General features: G+C 35.3%; 1 protein-coding gene across 1 annotated transcript; it reads left to right on the top strand.

Annotated features, from left to right (window-relative positions):
- Positions 1 to 1,307: 1,307 nt before the first annotated feature.
- On the top strand, positions 1,308 to 2,912 carry LOC105053200 (transcription factor MYB20). The gene is made up of 3 exons (XM_010934281.4): positions 1,308 to 1,536; positions 2,006 to 2,135; positions 2,246 to 2,912. The coding sequence occupies exons 1-3, from the start codon at positions 1,404 to 1,406 to the stop codon at positions 2,865 to 2,867; spliced, it is 885 nt and encodes a 294-aa protein (XP_010932583.2). The 5' UTR covers positions 1,308 to 1,403; the 3' UTR covers positions 2,868 to 2,912.
- The last annotated feature ends 15,383 nt before the right edge of the window (positions 2,913 to 18,295 follow it).

Raw genomic sequence — 18,295 nt, 5'->3', positions numbered from 1 at the left:
TTTATGGATTAACTTGGATTAGTTTGATCCACAAAATTGCGTCACTCCTTATGCCACGGTCCAAATAGCATACACTCTAAATTTGATTTTCAAAAGAGCAAACCACTTCGCCCTATTTAACCAAGGAATTTGTGATTTCAGCTCGTTTTGTCATGCTATCCTTAGAATGATGCGGACCCTTTTCCTTTTTTGTCTCCAATATTTTTGAGATCAATAAATAAACTTACATATAAAAAAGTTAAGATGTGATGCTAAACTATCCCAAGGGTCATGGGCCTCAAACTATATGGGACCCAATGTTAGAAGATAATGTTTTTTTTCTTTTTTGATTGAAATGTTAGAAGATAATGTTGTTTAGGATAATCCTAATTGTCATTCAATATTATAAATGTGAAAATACAAAGATGACACCACCATGCATCATTTAACTATTCTTCATTCCCTTTGCGTTCTTATACTAGTTGAACTATTGGAAGAAATTAAATAAATCTATTCAGGATCATGCCAACTGTCGATACTTTGAAGTGCCACAATTGCCCTTCACATGCTTGATGATGGATAGACCGTACCAAAATTGTGAACAATACAACAAGGCTGTAATTATGACAAGCTCGACAAATTAATGTCCATGTATTTTTGCAAATTACTAACTTAAAACATTCATTTGGAGACATGGAAGTGGAATCAAATGCCATGAAATTGGGCTACTCTTCAATCTAGCCTTCTCATGACCCGAAGAATTCATGAACTCGTGTAGTTAAATTTGGTAACACATACCCTCTTTGTGTTGCTAGAGAAATATTTGCATCTACTTATTATATCTTAATTGCATTGCAGTTTAGAGAATCAGTCCAAGGTCTAATATGAGGGAAACCCATAGTCCATCCTCTGGAAGAAACAAAAACAATATTATAAGTCCAAGCAACTATTCCATCTCTTAAATATATCTTTTGAAAGGCATAGTTCCATATTATTTATATAATTATTTTCCAAACAGGTAATGGTGTCCCCTTCTTTCTTAGGGGAAAATTTCTCCAATCCACTCTAAGAAAACTTCATCTGGTAAGCCTGGTGGGCTTTTGGACCTGACCCGTCCGCCCTTGCAAACCAAGCAAACGGCAGCGGATGAGGTGGCGCTTTCCAGTCACCCACTTCCCACGTGCGACCATGCCTCCCTCCCTCCCTCCCTGACACGTGTGCACCAGCCTTGGACTCCAGAGCATCGTGGGCCCCACTTCCTTGCCTCTCCCCCCTCCGGAGTTCAAGCTATAAAATGGCAGGTGGTGGCGTTGATTGTCGTAGCCCCGCCTTTGCTATTTTCTCTCTCTCTCTCTCTCTCTCTCTCTCTCATATTTTGGTGGTGTTAGGAACTGGGTCTAGTTTAAGAGGGGAGGGGTGGAAGAATGGGGAGGCAGCCATGCTGTGATAAGGTGGGGCTGAAGAAAGGGGCATGGACAGCAGAGGAGGACAAGAAGCTCATCAACTTTATCCTCACCAATGGCCAATGCTGCTGGAGAGCTGTGCCCAAGCTAGCAGGTCCCTTTTGTTAGATATTGCTTGACTGGGCTCCTCTTCTCTGTTTGGTTTAAAACATAATCAAACAAGGACACTTTATATTGACGGGTCAAGAACACCTGCAATTTATTCTCAGTGTTCTTCCTACCAAGTTGTCTTTTGGCCTCCTCTTGGTTGCATTACTAGGGTGTTTGGAGACTCAACTTGTTTGTTGGGATTGATTTAACTGGGTTCTGAATTTTGGAGCTTCAGTTTGATTTGCGTTTGGCTTTCGTTATGATATGTCTCTGTTTCCTTGGCAATATTATAAACATCTCTTTCAGTGACATGTAATAGTAATATATTCAGAAAGAAAAAAGAAATCTACTAGTAGACTATGGTGAAAAGGAATGAAAACTTCAATGCTAAGTTTTATCTTTATTGATTAATTGTTTGTTTCGTAAAAGTTTTATGGTTGTTATTGATGGATCCCTTTCCATTGGTGGTATAGGATTGCTTAGGTGTGGGAAGAGTTGCAGGCTGAGATGGACAAACTATCTCAGGCCTGATTTGAAGAGAGGATTGCTGTCAGAGTCTGAGGAGAAGATGGTCATTGAACTCCATTCTCAACTTGGGAACAGGTTCTCTCTGTCTGTCTGTCTGTCTGTCTGTCTGTCTGCTGCATTTGATTTTGGTTTGCTATGACCTTAAACAAGCCTTTTTTCTTTGTTACTTTGTTCCTGTGTGGCAGATGGTCAAAAATTGCTGCTCATCTCCCTGGTAGAACTGATAATGAGATAAAGAACCATTGGAACACACACATCAAGAAGAAGCTAAGGAAAATGGGAATTGACCCCCTCTCTCACAAGCCCATCGCTGAAACTGTTGACCAGCAACAGCAGCAGCAGCAGCAAGGAGATGCTTCAGTTAATGGAAATGATAAAAATGAGCAGCTCTGCGAGCAGTGTCCTCCAAAGGTGGCACAAGAGGAAGCAGAGGAGAAGAGCATCACAAGCTCCTCCGATCCTGTAGAGACCGATCCATTTCTTAGCAAATCCCCTGGATTTTGCACTGATGAAGTACCCATGATTGAGCCCCATGAGATTATAGTCCCTTGTGCATCCTCAACCCTCTCCATCTCCTCTACTTCTATCTCATCGTCATGCTCTTCTTCCAGCTCTGATGCTAAACCTGAGGAAATCCAACTTCCATGCATGGAGTGGCCGGAATCATTGTACCTCTGGGGGCTGGATGACTTCATGGGATTGGATTTTCTGAATGATGATGGGGATGAAAAATTAGGCCTCGATCCTTTTAACCAATATCAAAGAACTGCTTTAGATCAGGAGTCCTGGAAATTTGCGCTCTTCTGATCTCAAGTTATGGCTACAGATGCAATAAAAGAATGGCTTTGTGAAGACTCATCCTTTTTCCTTCATTTCTCTTCTTCTTTCTTCTTCCTTCTTTGTGGTTACTTTTTGTTCCATATGAAAATAAAGGAATAAATGGAATCTGGATCTTAATGGAGGATGTAATTTTCTTAATTAATTGCCAAGTGTATAAACTATCATTATCAACTCTCTTACATTAACCTTAAAAAAAGAAGAAAAAAAAAAAGAAAAACTCTCTAACGTGCTATGCTGGAAGTAAAAGTTGTTCCAATGATCCAGTTTGATGCTAGTGGATATCACTTGCTCATGAGCTTTACTTGTCTCACTTTTGTCCGGTGGATTGACAAAAATGTGCATGGCTTGACTATGTCCGAAGGTGACCAGAGTCGTCGGGTTTACTTTTACACCTGTAAGAAAGCTGTGGTTGATCATTTGAACATTAAGAGTAAATAATAGACTAGAAGGTTATGGCACTCGTTGTTTTATTCATCACTTAATAAATGATATGATGCCTGTCTTTGCTGATTTCCATTTACCTTTCTGCGAATTGTTTTCCAAATGTCAATAACACTAGTTTAAAAATTCTAGTCCTCGTTAGGATTGGCATGCTTATTTCTCATCAAGAATCTCGCAAGACATATAATTCTTCGAGAATGCGGGGACATGAAATTTGCTGAAATATGTAGTTCCAACAACATGTTTATCCTCGATATCGAATTGTCTGAATACAAGTTCAGTGATTCACAAAGCCACATTTCAAAGAGGAAAATTTCATAGCTTTGACATTTACCACTGAAACTGTACCTCAAATTGAAAGGCTGGCCTCCAAATCTCCAAGACCTACTGGAGATGCAGGAAAACCCAATCTCTTCAATCAACAATGTTCTGAACACAATCCTCTACACCTTCTAATTAATCATGGTGAAACCTCTGTTCTGATAAAGATTTGGACAGCCACAGAAATTTTTTTGCTTCTTTATCTCCTCTAATGCAGTCCTGTCACAAGGACTGATTTTCTAACCACCACACTTCACTGTTGCATCGGTAATTATGTAAATATACTTTAATCACTTCGGTAAATTAGCGGTAAGTGTCTCCTCCATTTCCTCTCAAAAGAAAGGACATTTATGATAACTTATTTGTAGCATTTGATAAAAAAATTTCATCGTAGTTATCGATACCGGCATTGCCGCTCCCAATGTGAATGACAAAGTTCTTCAATCTACCACAGTTGACTCAAGAAGTTCAAACCTCCTTGCGTTTCAACATACCCAAAGTTCAGAGTATGTCCTACCCATGACATAGCTGCAGCTTAGAGAACTCATCACTTTGTCTAGATTTATCTATATAAATTTCGAGACGAGAGTTTTTTTGAGGAGTCGAGACAAGAGATTGAGAGCAGAACTTTTGCACTTTGGTGAACTCAGCACTTTAGATTTATCCATATTAACATCGAGACAAGAGATTGGGAGCAGAATTTTGAGACCACATCCTTGGGTTTTTATGCTTTATTTTGCAATGTCTATAGCTAAATTCAACACGTTGTAGGCATGGTGTTGCAGTGAAATTATTGCGTTGTTGTTTTTTCTTTTCAGTATTCAACTCTTGATCTGTATCAAATGCACCGGCTGAAGTTATCCTTTTGACCCATGATGCATGCAATTTTGGCAACTCTAGCAAGTTGGTTTGGACTGGATGGACTGCATCTTAGGGCTAGTACTGATCACACAAAGTTCTCCAAAATCAAATTTTCAGAAATGCTTTAATTTTTTTGAGTGGATAGAGATTTACAGCTTACCTGACAGTTCTTGGGCTTCAAAAAATAAGAAACTTCAATAGAAAGCTTTTTATCTGTCATCAACTTTTATCTTCATGCATCTTGATGATGACTACTACCTAAACACATGATGGGGAATTTGAAAAGGCTAGCTATCATCTTTATATTAGCTGATTGGCCATGTCACTGTTAAGCTTATAATACTTCCTTTTTTTTTTTTTTTTGGATATAAGTTAGGCTTATACCATTGATAGTTGGATTTGACCCCTTAAAGAATTGTTTAAAGCTATATTGCCAACAATATTGATTGAGGGCGGCAAACCTGTCCAAAAATCACCCTACAAGTCAAAGTTGTTGCTCCCGCCAATACGCTAATTTTGCTTCTTTTCCAATATATGACCAAAATTCAGATGTTTGCTTTAATTAATTGCAAGCCAATGTTGCAAGAGATTTCTGCAAACTGTTTGATCTTTGCCTACAGATCAATCTCTTCAGATCGCAGGATATTTTTATTGTTTTATGAACAAAATCTTCACCTATCTTGGTTGTTAATTACCTAGATAATCTTTGTAAGAGGGGATGAAATAATATATAAAAAATGAAGTTAATAAGATAATGTTAACTAAAATTATTTTGAAAGAAATATTTTCTTTTATATATTATTATGGAAAGAAATAACTTTAAATGTTAGTGCGTATTCTAATCATAATCTCATTGCATATTATAAGAAAACATGGTACGAATGAGAGTATAATCCTATACTACTAATCACTTAGCCTAGGGAGAAACTTCCTACACAATTTGATGTTCCAAAATATGTTATTTAATCAACTTGAAATAAGGAAACCAAGTGGCAGATTGTTTGGTAGACCGTGCTGCAAATAATGATTGTGATTAGCATTGGATGAGCACTATTAATTAATTCCTCCACAGTGAAATATCTTTGTTAGGATAGACAAGATGAGTTGTAATTTTCTTATAATTAACCTTATTGCGTTTCGACACCTCCATCTTTTTTTTTTTTTTAAAGCTTGAAATAAACATAAGAGTAATTCTTTTCTTCTTGCAACCAATTAAGAAACATATCTACCTTTTTTTTTCATGTTGTTATTATGTTTTTTGAGAAATTGTTATCTTATTGTGTTGATAGTCATTTCTAGATTTATTAACAAGAAACAGGATTAGCAGAAAAATCTGACTCGATTTAATAGAATTCAAGCCTAAGCAATGAATACTTCATCTAGTGTCAATCAAAGAGATTTCATAAGTATAGTCTTGATTTAGTCAGTCTGAATTCAATTTGATTTCGACATGATTTCAAAACCCTACAATCATAACCTAAATTGTTCTAATTTATAGGCTTAGATCTGCCAAAATTCAATTTGATTTTAAAGCCATAGAATAAGGATATCAGCTAAAAAAGGTGAAAAAACATAATATTTATAAAATAGATCATCTATTAAAGAAAATTTCATACATGAATTCTATAATAGTGTAATCAAAATGAACAAAAAATTCAACACAAAGGTTATCAAATTGAAGTTGTAATCCAAGATCTTTTCCTCTAAAGAAGGCCCTTGTGGGATCCCTTTATTTGCTCCTAGCATCTTTGTGATCTTTTGCTTGCTACATCCAAGATAGATTTTACTAAAAGCTTTGAAAAAGAATCTAGATCGACAAAAATTATAGTGGATCTAAAGTTTTGAAGGCTAAACCTAAGAAGAAAAGGAGAAGAGTTGAAAAACTCGATTTTGTTAGAATTTCCCCTCTTTCTCTAATTTCTTATAAATCCTAAGTTAAAAGAAGAAAAGAAGCTGAAAAAGGAAAATAGAGGACCCTCTCATGTGTTGGATCAATGGAGGTGGAAATTTATAGTTGCTGGAGAGTAGAATGAAGGGCTAGCTAGCTATAGAGGATTATGGAGTTTTCCAACAATCCAAGGATTCTAGTTATGCCACGTTTCATGTAATAATTGGCTAATTTTGGTTTCAAGGATTGCCATTTTAGATAGCTAAGATTTTGTACGAGAAAATACAAATGCAATCTAATATCTCAAAATAAAAGAAAAAAAAAACTCAAAGGAGATGGTTAGCTGGATGAAATAGGTCACTAAATTATGCATTTCTTGGAGTACAAAAAAACTAGCTAAGTGTTGTGAATAAGGTGACTAACCAATTTTTATGGATTAACATGACTAGGCTAGGTATGCCCGATTGAGCTAAAATCCTAGAGAGATGAACAAAGTACATAAAAGAGTCATATGTTGACCCAAATTTCACCAATTCTAAGTAAACTAAATTAGCAATCAAAGCTAATCAAGGAATTTTAGTGCTGAATTTAGTCAAAATGAAGGGACATGATCGGTGATGAACATGTAGACATATACATGCAGATCGACAAGTATAGTTGAATCAATGGTTGGGATGTAAAAGGTGTGAAAGGTGAAAATGTGGAGAAAATTAAAAGTTCACTTAGCTAGAATGGGTGATTTTGGAGATTTGGTTTAATGAGTGAGAGGGGATTCTTTTGCTTAAGATAACGATGGCAACCAAACTAATTATCAGGTTGACCATTTTTCTAACCTTAATAATAAAAGCATATTTTTATCCAATTTATCTATAGTAGAGAAAAACCTCTATTATATACAAGAAAGATGCGAAAACCCTAACTAAGATTATCAAATGCTTTTCAAAGTCAATTTTAAATAAGATCTCATTATTTTCATATTTATGATAGTGACGTAGAATTTATGATTATTAATGAAGCTATCGAAGGTGAATCTATTTTTTACGACATCCATTGAACAATCATACACCAAATCAGACAATAAAGGCATCAATCTCTTTAACAATCTTATTCACATTGTGAATCTAATAAATATGTCTGTACTCATTGGGAGAGTTGGTCATGTCCTTCTTGGACATCAAGGCTATTATCATAATTTTGGCAATATCCAGATTTTTCTCGTATAGGAGTTTGAGAAGATTTATGATATTGATCTTTCCTAATTTTGAGAAATATTAGGAGTATACCATAAAAATTTCTGGCCTCGAACTTTTGTAGCTTCTTAATTAAAAAGTTACTTCTTTATTTTCAAAGATTATTATTTTTTTTAAAAAATAATTTTTAAAAATGCATGTTTCAAAAATTGAACTTCATTAATTTACATAATAAAAGAGAAAACTAACGAAACCCGAGTCACTGCATCCATAATTGTTCTGTGTATTGCATGCGCCCAATTCATTATATAAAGATAGTTCTTTTATCATTTATTTATATAATTTGAGCTCTATATTACATATTTACCATAGAAAATTTGTTATTTGATTGTATCACATAGCTACTAGTAACTTGAAAATAGAAATCTTCTAATTGTATTAATTTTTATTTAAAAAAAAAAAATATTTATTGGAAGGTTAGAAATTCTAAACTCCTTATATGGGATATCAAGAATATCACCGCAATGATCCCAATTTAACACAAATTTTTTTTCACCATTTCACAAATCACCAAAAACTAACATATAAAATATAACAAATAATATACTTACTAAATTGAGCATAATAATATTGCAATCATCTATTAAACACTCCATCATAATAATATATTTATATTTAGTCTCTCCTATTTTCTGCTTCACTCTAATAGAAATTCTACTGTAGTGATATTGTGCGTAATGCTTCCGTCAGCAACACCCAACGTCGGCGATCGCCAGCCACGAAATCGAGCAGCCTGGGGACAAAACGGCGTAACAAACATCTGGAACCCATTGACTTGACTTCCCGCTAAAAAAACAAAAAAAAAAAAACCACGGATTGCACGACGACAAATTGCGGCTGCCCGGGATTCCGTGTCCGTCTCACCACCTACCCCATCTCTTTCTCCCTCCGAAGGAGACGTTGCTAACGCGGTAGGTCACCGCGGGCTATCAGACTACTACCACAAGTCGCTCCCCTTTTGGTTTTGGACCATCCCAACACAAGAGATTGCCACATTTCAATTCATAATTTGGCATTTATTAGAGAGAAAACAAAGTTTGTGCCACCGCCGAGAGGTATGAACCATGGGACCTTTCATGGCATTTGGTATGTCAAGCATGTACATGAACACACACACAGAGGGAGAGGCAATCTATTATTCATATTAGTCATCCAAAAATTCAATAACTTGTTCCGATTATTTTATATAATAATTAGATATGAATATGAATTTATTTTCGATAATTTTAGCTACGTTCAGATTCAAAAAATGCACGATCTGGATACTAATAAACAAACTATATACAACATATATATATATATATATGTAAATATAAAAAGTATAAAGAAAATTGCCTACATGATTTGTGTTAATTACATTTTTTTGTACTTGGGTTTGTATCTTTTTTTAAATTATACATAAGAATTCAGGAAAATAAAATGTTTAAAAATTTATAATAAATCAACAAGAAAAGTATAACTATGTGGTTGGGAATTTAGGATGCTAAAATTCTCGATTTCGAAGAATATATAATTTATCTGCTTGTGAATATTTCCAATATATGCACGATGGAAAACTGGTCATGCTGGTAACATCCAAGGAATCATTGACTACCCCTGCTTGTTTAAAAATTTATAATAAATCAACAAAAAGAAATATACCTGTGTGGTTGAGTATTTAGGATGCCGAAATTCTTGATTTTGAAGAATAAATATAATTTATCTGCTTGTGAATATTTCCAAAAAGTGGAGGGTGGAAAAATGGCCGTACCGGCATTATCCAAGGAACGATAAACTATATATCTTGGTGAAGGCTTCTTGTTTGCTTCGGGAATTTTGACTCCAAATTGCACCACTTGGACTAGTGATGCTTATAAATTAACACCGGGCGATATCATATATGCAGTCATCATCTAGAAATAGTGACTGGAACTAAAGATGCCGCCATCTTAGTAAGGTCATCTACACGTGATTGCTAGGTCATCATTCATTTATTCATCATTTAAGTACTTATGGATTTTTCTTTTCCACCTATGGGCTCCACTTTGTCCAATCTTCTTCTAATTTTCTCCTAAATGAAGGACAGATGCACGTCAGTTATACTTGTTCAATGAAGAATGATCATATAATTATGCATTTGAAAGGTCTTTCACTTTCTTTAATGAGGTTCTGCAAAATTCTTCATTGGCCTATTGAGACTGATACCTAAAACAAAGGACTAAGACCATCTATGAATAGTGTTGTAATATTTATAAACATGATCCAACTCCCTCCACAAGAAAAGAGAGATCACTCATACTGTACATTGCAAGATATATGAACGCTTTATGTCTTGCACGCTTGATATTTGACAAATTTACTTTTGGGTTTATATATTAACATTCTAGGTTGGGTTTGGTAGAGGGATTAATTGTGGAGGTAATTTCTTGCATTGTAGAAAGGATGGGGTATTCCTGATCAGGAAAAGTGATCTTCTTTTGGTCTTTGGTTGGAGAGATGAGTGCAAGAAATATAAGAGTGCATCAGCTTTCACAATGACTTGAATTTTACCAAATGGCAAAATTGTCCTAACCTTTTGGAGTACTTAAAGAATGGATAAGGGCAAAATAGTATTTGCAGGAATAAGTTTCACAATTTACATGGGTTAATTCGATCTGTTCTACCAAAGTTGCGGAATGGAATAGAATTATCCTTTTATATCTCACTTTTCGCATATATTTGAATAAGCCTATTCCACACTAGTACTTGTGGAGTGTTTTGCATGGTATTCCTTATTTCGACGGATATCCCCCATTTTTATATCACCTCTAGTCCATTAAAAATAAGTAGTAGTGCTGAGCATCTGTGATGCATGCAAAAAAAAAAAAAAAAAGTATTCCTTATTTCGAGGGATATTATCTCCCATCTCTACATCACCTCTTGTCCATTAAAAATAATTAGTGCTAAGCATATGTGATGCATGCAAAAAAGAAAATACTGCAATTCTATATGTAGGAGAGCACTGACCTCTCTAAGTGCACCTCCATGATATAATGAGTGCTAAAGTAATTTGGATTTATTAATATATTCATTAAGAACAAGGATATGAGGATGACCAAATCAAAAAAAGGGGATATGGACCTCTTGTGGACAGAGGCCAGAGGAATAGACACATGACAGCGCTCCAAACACAAAAGTTCAAAGGCCATGAATGAAAGGCCGGTATGATTTGTGTTACAATAGCAAAGAAAAGAGAAAATTTTAATAGAATTGCTACAGATCTAGAATATTTTCTCGGTAGATCTAGACGTAGAAAAAATTGGATAGAGACATGAATAAGATACGTCTCCCTTTCACTATATGAAAGCTTTTGGGAACCAATTTTTCTACCGTTGGTGGACAAAGCTACACCCAGTTTCACCTACTTCTTTAATTTGTTCTCTAATGGTCTCACTAAAGAAAAAATTGAATGCCTCTGTGATGTCGGCGTGACTAATATCTCTCTTAAAAAAAACATTAATATGACTGGTAATACTTGCTAGCATCTTTCCATAGGTTTGTTACATCTAATGTTGTCTCCATTGTTAGAATAGATGATGGGTTGTGCAGTGGTTGTTGGAACCGAATCCCTTCCAGACAAAAGGTTGTTGAATTGATCTTAGGAGGCTAATTCTCTAGAATTGCTACTACTTTTCTCTATTCCCAGTTGTCTACAAGTTCATTTTAGTTGGTAAGTTGATTATGTGGTGGTCATGGAATTTTAGATGGTAAGTTGTATCAATGCCGTTGTGACGAAAAATACATAGTAAGTTTTTTCTTTTCCATCTTCAGATCATCAACTTAGGTTATTAGTAGAATTGGTAAGATGAGAAGAGCCTTTTTATAAAAACATTTTGATAACGTCAATGGGTTTCATTGCCCAGTGAACTGGGAGGTTGTTTGTAAATCCAAAGAACAAGAGGGTCTAGATGTCAAAAACTTATCCCAATTGAACAAATCTTTGCTTGCTAAGTGATCTTGGAGGTTTCTTTGTGGGGCAAAAAGTCTATGGTGGCGCTAAATTGCAAGAGCTTACTATTCAAGGAAAAAGTTTGGGATGCAAATGAGGAAGTCGATTTTGGGGCCATCTTACATTTGGAAAGATATCAGTTTGAAAAATGACGCTTTTTGAAACTGTGTGGCTTTTAAATGTGGCAATAGGAGTTCAATTAGATTTTGGAAAGATGTTTAGGTTGATGCAATTCTACTTAATTATAGTTTTGATGATCTTGATGCACGGACAGTGAAGTCTGACTTGTCGGTTATGTCATTTTGGAATATGAGCATATTAAGGTGATGTGTCCTATTGATGGATCCTTTGATAAGGTATGAGACATATCGGCTTCAGTTGTTGTATGACGTTCTCTCTTCTATGGTGCCATCTTGTATTGCAGATGTTCCTATTTAGAAGCTAGCACACAATGGCATTTTTGATGTTGATTCTTTCTACAGATTCCTAAATTTTGATGGTTTGAGATGCCCTTTTCAAAATGCAACTTGAAAAATGCCAAGTCCGAAAAAAGTTATTGTTTTTATGGTTGGCGCGCGGCCAAAAACAAATTATACACCAGTGAAATATTTGTTAGGAAGGATTGGAATATTAGTATGAATTGCTGCTTTGTAGAGCCAGCTTAGAGTCTATTAATCACATTTTTCTCCCACTGCTCATTTGCAAGGAGTATATAGGCAACCATAAAATTACAGCTGAATTTTAGCAGAAGACCAATGAATTTTCTTGATCTTTGGATATGCTGGGGAGGGAAGAACAAAAGACAAGTTGGCAAAGGTGGGATATCAAATTTTTGTAGCTGCTTGTTGAGAGCTTTGGAGGGAGAGAACCTTGTATCTTCCTAAATAAGAAGAATTCAATATTCTCAATCTTATAGAAGCTACTTCAATCTTTTTTTGATTGGAGGCATCTAGATTCTACTAAATTTCAGGTGCAACATTAAGAGCTATGGAATAGGTTGTAGTCCCTCACTATATGTTCCACTCCCTAAAGCTTCTTCTTTGGATAGAATATGAATTCTATTTTGCCCATAAAGCTTCTTTTTTAGGTGGGATGTGGGTTCTGTTTTGCCCATAAATATTCTTTTTTGGGTGGTTTTTTTTGCCTTGTTTCTTTGGTACTTTACTGTTCACAACTCCCTTCCTGTTTCTTTTCTGTTTGTGCCGGGCTCTAAGTAGAGCTTGTTGCTCTATTAAATAGTATCTATAAATTCTGACATTTTTATTTTGATAAAACGAGGGTAGCTCTGCTACCTCCTATTCACATAAAAAAAAATTTTATTCCCTTTACATATAGATACATCTTGTACTTTATTTTTAAAAAAACTTTTATACATTTGCAAAATGTAAAGGGTACCATTTATTATAGGACAAATCCTACTATTCATAAAATATAATTTACAAATATAGTTAATAAATGTTGGAACACTTTGACATCCTAATCCAATTTCCCTTTTGCATTTCTTAGATTTTGCATAATAAAAAAAAAATCTCACACCCTTTAAAGAACTATTTATATGAGAATAAAATTAATAGATATAAGTGACCTAATATTCATATAAACTGATCCTCCGATATGCTTCCTTGATTATTTAACCATGTCAATCTAAAAAATATATAGAGATGTTTCCACTAGTATCCCATGGCAAATTTCTGATTATATATTTTTAATTTTATTTAATCATAAATTCAGTATCTTGCAAAAATTTTAATAATGCTTATTTCCCTTTTCTCCTTATATGTAGTTATCATCAATTTTCATTAACCAAATTTACGAAAATGTGACACCACGGTATGAAACAATACTACAAGAACAATTATATAAACCAATGATAATGTGATTGTTAGGAAATTAAAGAAGGGATTTTCTTAAGAAGCTCATAAAAAAAAAAAATTCAACAACCATTTTTATTGTCTGATAGAGAGATACTCATGATAATATATGTATACCTCTTAACTGTTATATCTTTTATTATTATTTTTTTTGATACCAGCAAATGACCACACCATTCTAGTACGATTATAGTCTAAGAAATCAGAATACAAAATATCTCAAAATGCCTATGGGCAGTCGTTATCTTGACGTCAGGTCCAGTCTCTTATATGTCTGGCAACAAAGAATGTAATTCAGTTTGCAGTGCTGTTTGTCTCTTGAAAGATGTGTCAAACAGACATCGTGATCGTATGACAAATGGACCTTCAGACGTCACGAAGCAACGGATGAACCTTCAGAAACCTCGTCTCATCCCGGATCCAGCAGATAACTATGGCCGAATCATCCTCTACAAAGATCTTCTCTGCCTGCAACTCCTCTCTTGCACAAATAATGCCTGCCCAAGTAGTATGGAGCTCCGCACTGGGGGCAGACGGTCTCATAAAGATGAGAGCCCCTTGCAGTTAAGAGCCTAAAATCCAAGTCTCGAATAACATAGCCAGTACAATTTTTGCCATCCGTAACACTGCCATCAAAGTTAACCATAACAAACCCCAAGGAAGAGGGCTATCAGGAAATGAAAAAGAACCCTTCGAATCATTGCAGACACAGCAGGAGAGTCCCAAGATCTCAGGATGACAAAGGACATGTCGGTAGTATCAAAATGACTATACTTCTCAGTTAAATAGCAGGTTCTTTCCAAAATTTGATGCACAAGCACCATTTTAACTTCGAAGACCAAGCTGTTTCTGGACAGCTAAATCTGATAGACAATGTACGCCATCCTAACATCGCAGGACACACCCTCAGTCATACTCTGTTGGATCGCAACCAAGAATGAAGAAAGCCAAGAGCCATTATTGGCCCTTCAAGGCTGACCTCTCACTATACTCTAGATCAAACATATCTTCGGGCAACAAATTTACTATAAGAAAATAGCTTATTAGCGACGGATATTAGCAATGATAATAAATCGTTGCTAATAAGTTAAATCCCTATTAATGATGGCTTTAGTGACGCATTTTAGCTGTCATTAATAATAAGCCCTAAAAACCCCTCGAGTCCCCAACGGGCTCATAGAAGCCCCTGCCGACTCCCCTTTCTCTCACATCAGCTCCCCTTTCTCCGATCGTCCTTCTCCCCACTGCACCATTGGAGCCCCCGACCTCCTCCCCCCGTCTCGCACCGTCGTCCTCACCTTGGATCTAACATCCGAGCGTCAGATCGATTGTTCTCGAGCCCTCTTTCTTCTCCGACACTACCGACTGCCTCCTGGAGCTGGCTTCCCACTGCCCCGGCCTCCCCTCTTCTTTCCAACCTTCCCTCTTCCTTCCTCAGCACCATAAACCATCGATTGCCCTTCCCCTTGCTGGATCGGCCGCGCCCCACCTCCCCCTTACTCTCCTGCCTCCCCCTTCTTCCCCCGCTGCATCACTGAAGCGCTGCGCCGTCGGACCTACACCCCCGCCTCTCCCCTTTGGAGCGCCCAGCCATTGAACCCATGCCACCATCGGACTACATAGTGCTTGGTGAGTATTAACGAGGACGATGATGATGGCTCTGTCACCGTCACCACACCCCATTCCCACCTTTTTAAATTTTAAATATTTAAAATTAGATTTATCTGATTAATTTAAATTAATAATATTATTAATAATATTATTTAAATTAATATTATTCTAAGGAAGTGAAACTACTTTGGAAAGCTCTCCAATGACAGTAGTCCTACTGCCTTCGATGGTAGGGGTTTGAAGCTAGACCACCATCGGATCTACTCTAGCCCGCTCATCTACTCTGATGACGACTGGAGTAACTCGATGATTGAATTTTAGGTCCTAGGCTTGGTCCGAAGTCTAAAAAAAAATTTCGAATTGGACTCAAGAAGGGATATGGCTCAGCCCAACCCGACTCATTTTCAGTCCTATTTGCAATGCTGCTCGATACTTTAGAATCTCCAGGATGGGATTTGCTTGAATACTATATTGGTGTGCTTGCACAGCCCAGTCGTCTCGCATGCCCCAAGTCTGCATGCACAGAACATGCGTCCTGACCGTCCTCATTTACAATGATCGATGCTATGTACTTTGGAACCTACTAATTTAAAAATTTTAAAAATATTACATTACATATAATCATAGATCTGTCTTTTGATTAATGTATATATTTTATGATATCCATATATTTATATATTTTTATATAAATGGGAGAATTATATACATTGACCAATTAATTGTCTAGTATAAACAATTTGAGAAATGTAATTAATTCTATAGGTATTACAGTAATCAAATGATATGGTAAGAGTTCGAGAGAAATTTTGGACAGTATTTTTCTTTAGTTCTCCTCATGCATCTTATAATGTCGAGGAGAACTAAAGAGAGATATTATTAAAAAAAATTTCAGCCCCCATTGTATATCGTTTGATTACTGTACTTGATCTATAAAATTAATATAATTTCTGAACAAGATAGGACCTTCTATATCTATTAATTGATGGTAGGATGCAATTATTATATAAGCCATTTGAAATAATAAAATAATCATTTAGCTGTTACCATGCATTTGTATATACAGAATCCTTAGGTAGTGCACCATGGATCATAGTTAGATGGACCATCAAGTAGTCAATAGAATAATTTCTACTAAATATAAGGAGAGTATAGAGTACTTCTGTAATTATACTTTTGGGCATGTAATACTCTTACATTAAGGGCGGACTCATTGCCCTTGTAAGAGATGTGGCAATAGAGAAATACTTGATAGGGATACAATGACTGCCTATTTATATAGGAGTGGATTTATGCCCAACTACAAGCATTGGTACTTGAATGGAAAGATGTGAGAGAGTTGCAAGGGTTAGAAATGAGCAGGATAGAAATACAGATAGAATAGTAGATATGATTATGGATGCTTCTGGTCTTGAATTTAACTGAGACATGGAGGATGATCTAAAAGCTGACAGCGGTGATTTTTATTGTATGCTGAGAGATACTGATGAACCACTATGGCCAGAATGTGAAACACACACTACATTATCGATTGTATCAGAGTTGTTGAACTTCAAGGCCGAGTTCAATATGATGGTCAAATGTTATGATAGGATAGTAGCAATCATAAAAAAATGCTATCAAAGGATGAGAAGCTTATTGGATGTTTCTTTACTTCAAAAAAAATAATGAAAGGATTAGACATGGGATACGAGAGGATAGATGCATGCCACAATGATTGCATATTTTTTTATAAGGAGGATCAACTGAAGAGCTAATGTGACGTATGTGGTGAAACCTGATTTAAGTCGAGGAAATTGGGTAGAAATCAAAAAAATATACCATGTCCTTTTCTAGTGATGTGGGGTGATGCACATGTCGAGGAGGTCATGCAAAGACTTTTTTACCAGCGATCTCAGAGCTTCTGGGATGTCGTCCGCGATATGATGATTGAGATTCTCCGAGATCCATATCTGTATGATTAGCTGAACTTGTTATCACAGCCATCACAGCAAATAAGTCAAACAGTATTAATAAATTTCTTTACTTACTTTAAATTTTATATTTAGAAGCTTCACATAGTTAAGCTTAAGTCGGAGGAAGGAGATCTAGGAGTCAAAAGTCAATTCTTCTATCCGATAGATGGGATGGAGGTATAGAGATGTTTGTATCATCGAATAGAATGTGTAGGAATAATCCATTCGAAAATTGAATGAGTATATCGAAATATATCCCTCCATATTGATTTAGGCTTAAGGCAAGAGGGAAGAGTACCAGAGGGTCAAAATTCAATCTAACCATCCGATGGATGGGTCGGAGGTGTCTATAGCTTCATATCATCGAATAAAATATGTAGAAATAATCTATTCAATAATTGAAGGAGTATATTAAAATATATCCATCCGTACTGATTTAGGCTTCAAATGAAAGGGAGAGAGTATCTAGAAGGTCAAAATTCAATTTAATCATCTGATAGAGTACTGGCTGGGGGGTCTATAGCTCTGTATCATCGAATAAAATATATAAGAATAATTCATTCAAAAATTAGAGAGTATATTAAAATATATTCCACCGTAAAGATTTGGGCTTGAGGCATATCAATTACAATAGTTTTATCATTTCAATTAATTTAGCTCTAAAATTATTAATAATATTTTTTTATTACAGGATGTGGGACATCTTACTCTCATCCATCTGCTGCTACAGAGGACGTATAAAAGCAGGAGGAGGAGGAGGGAGATTTTTGTTGATTTTTTTAGTTTTGGTATAATATATTTGAAATTTGAGCAATATTATTTGTACAATTTAATTTAGATGTAATATATGATATTAATTTTTTATTTATGATGGTGATAGTTAATTGTTAGTTACCTACTAATTATATGTTGTCTGTTAATTTAATTATAATAGATTTTAATAAATATAATTATTTGTTAATTAAATTATAATAGATTTTAATAAATATAATTACTAAAAATATTTTTTAAAAATATATATATATATAATTATTAGCGACGACTTTAGTAGCGGAAGCTCTATCACTAATAAATATTAACGATGGCCTATTAGAGATGGAAAGCCATCGCTATTACTATTTTTTAAATTTTTTAATTTTAAATTTGAAAAATATTATAAGCGATGGACTACCGTTGCTAATACCATTATTAGCGATGGCTGATTTATCATCGTTAATATGCTGCTTTAGTGTC

The sequence above is a fragment of the Elaeis guineensis genome, chromosome 10 (genome assembly GCF_000442705.2).
Source record: "Elaeis guineensis isolate ETL-2024a chromosome 10, EG11, whole genome shotgun sequence".
NCBI lineage: Eukaryota > Viridiplantae > Streptophyta > Magnoliopsida > Arecales > Arecaceae > Elaeis > Elaeis guineensis.
The sequence above is the reverse complement of the archived record's forward strand: the minus strand, read 5'-3'. Positions and strand labels throughout refer to the sequence as shown.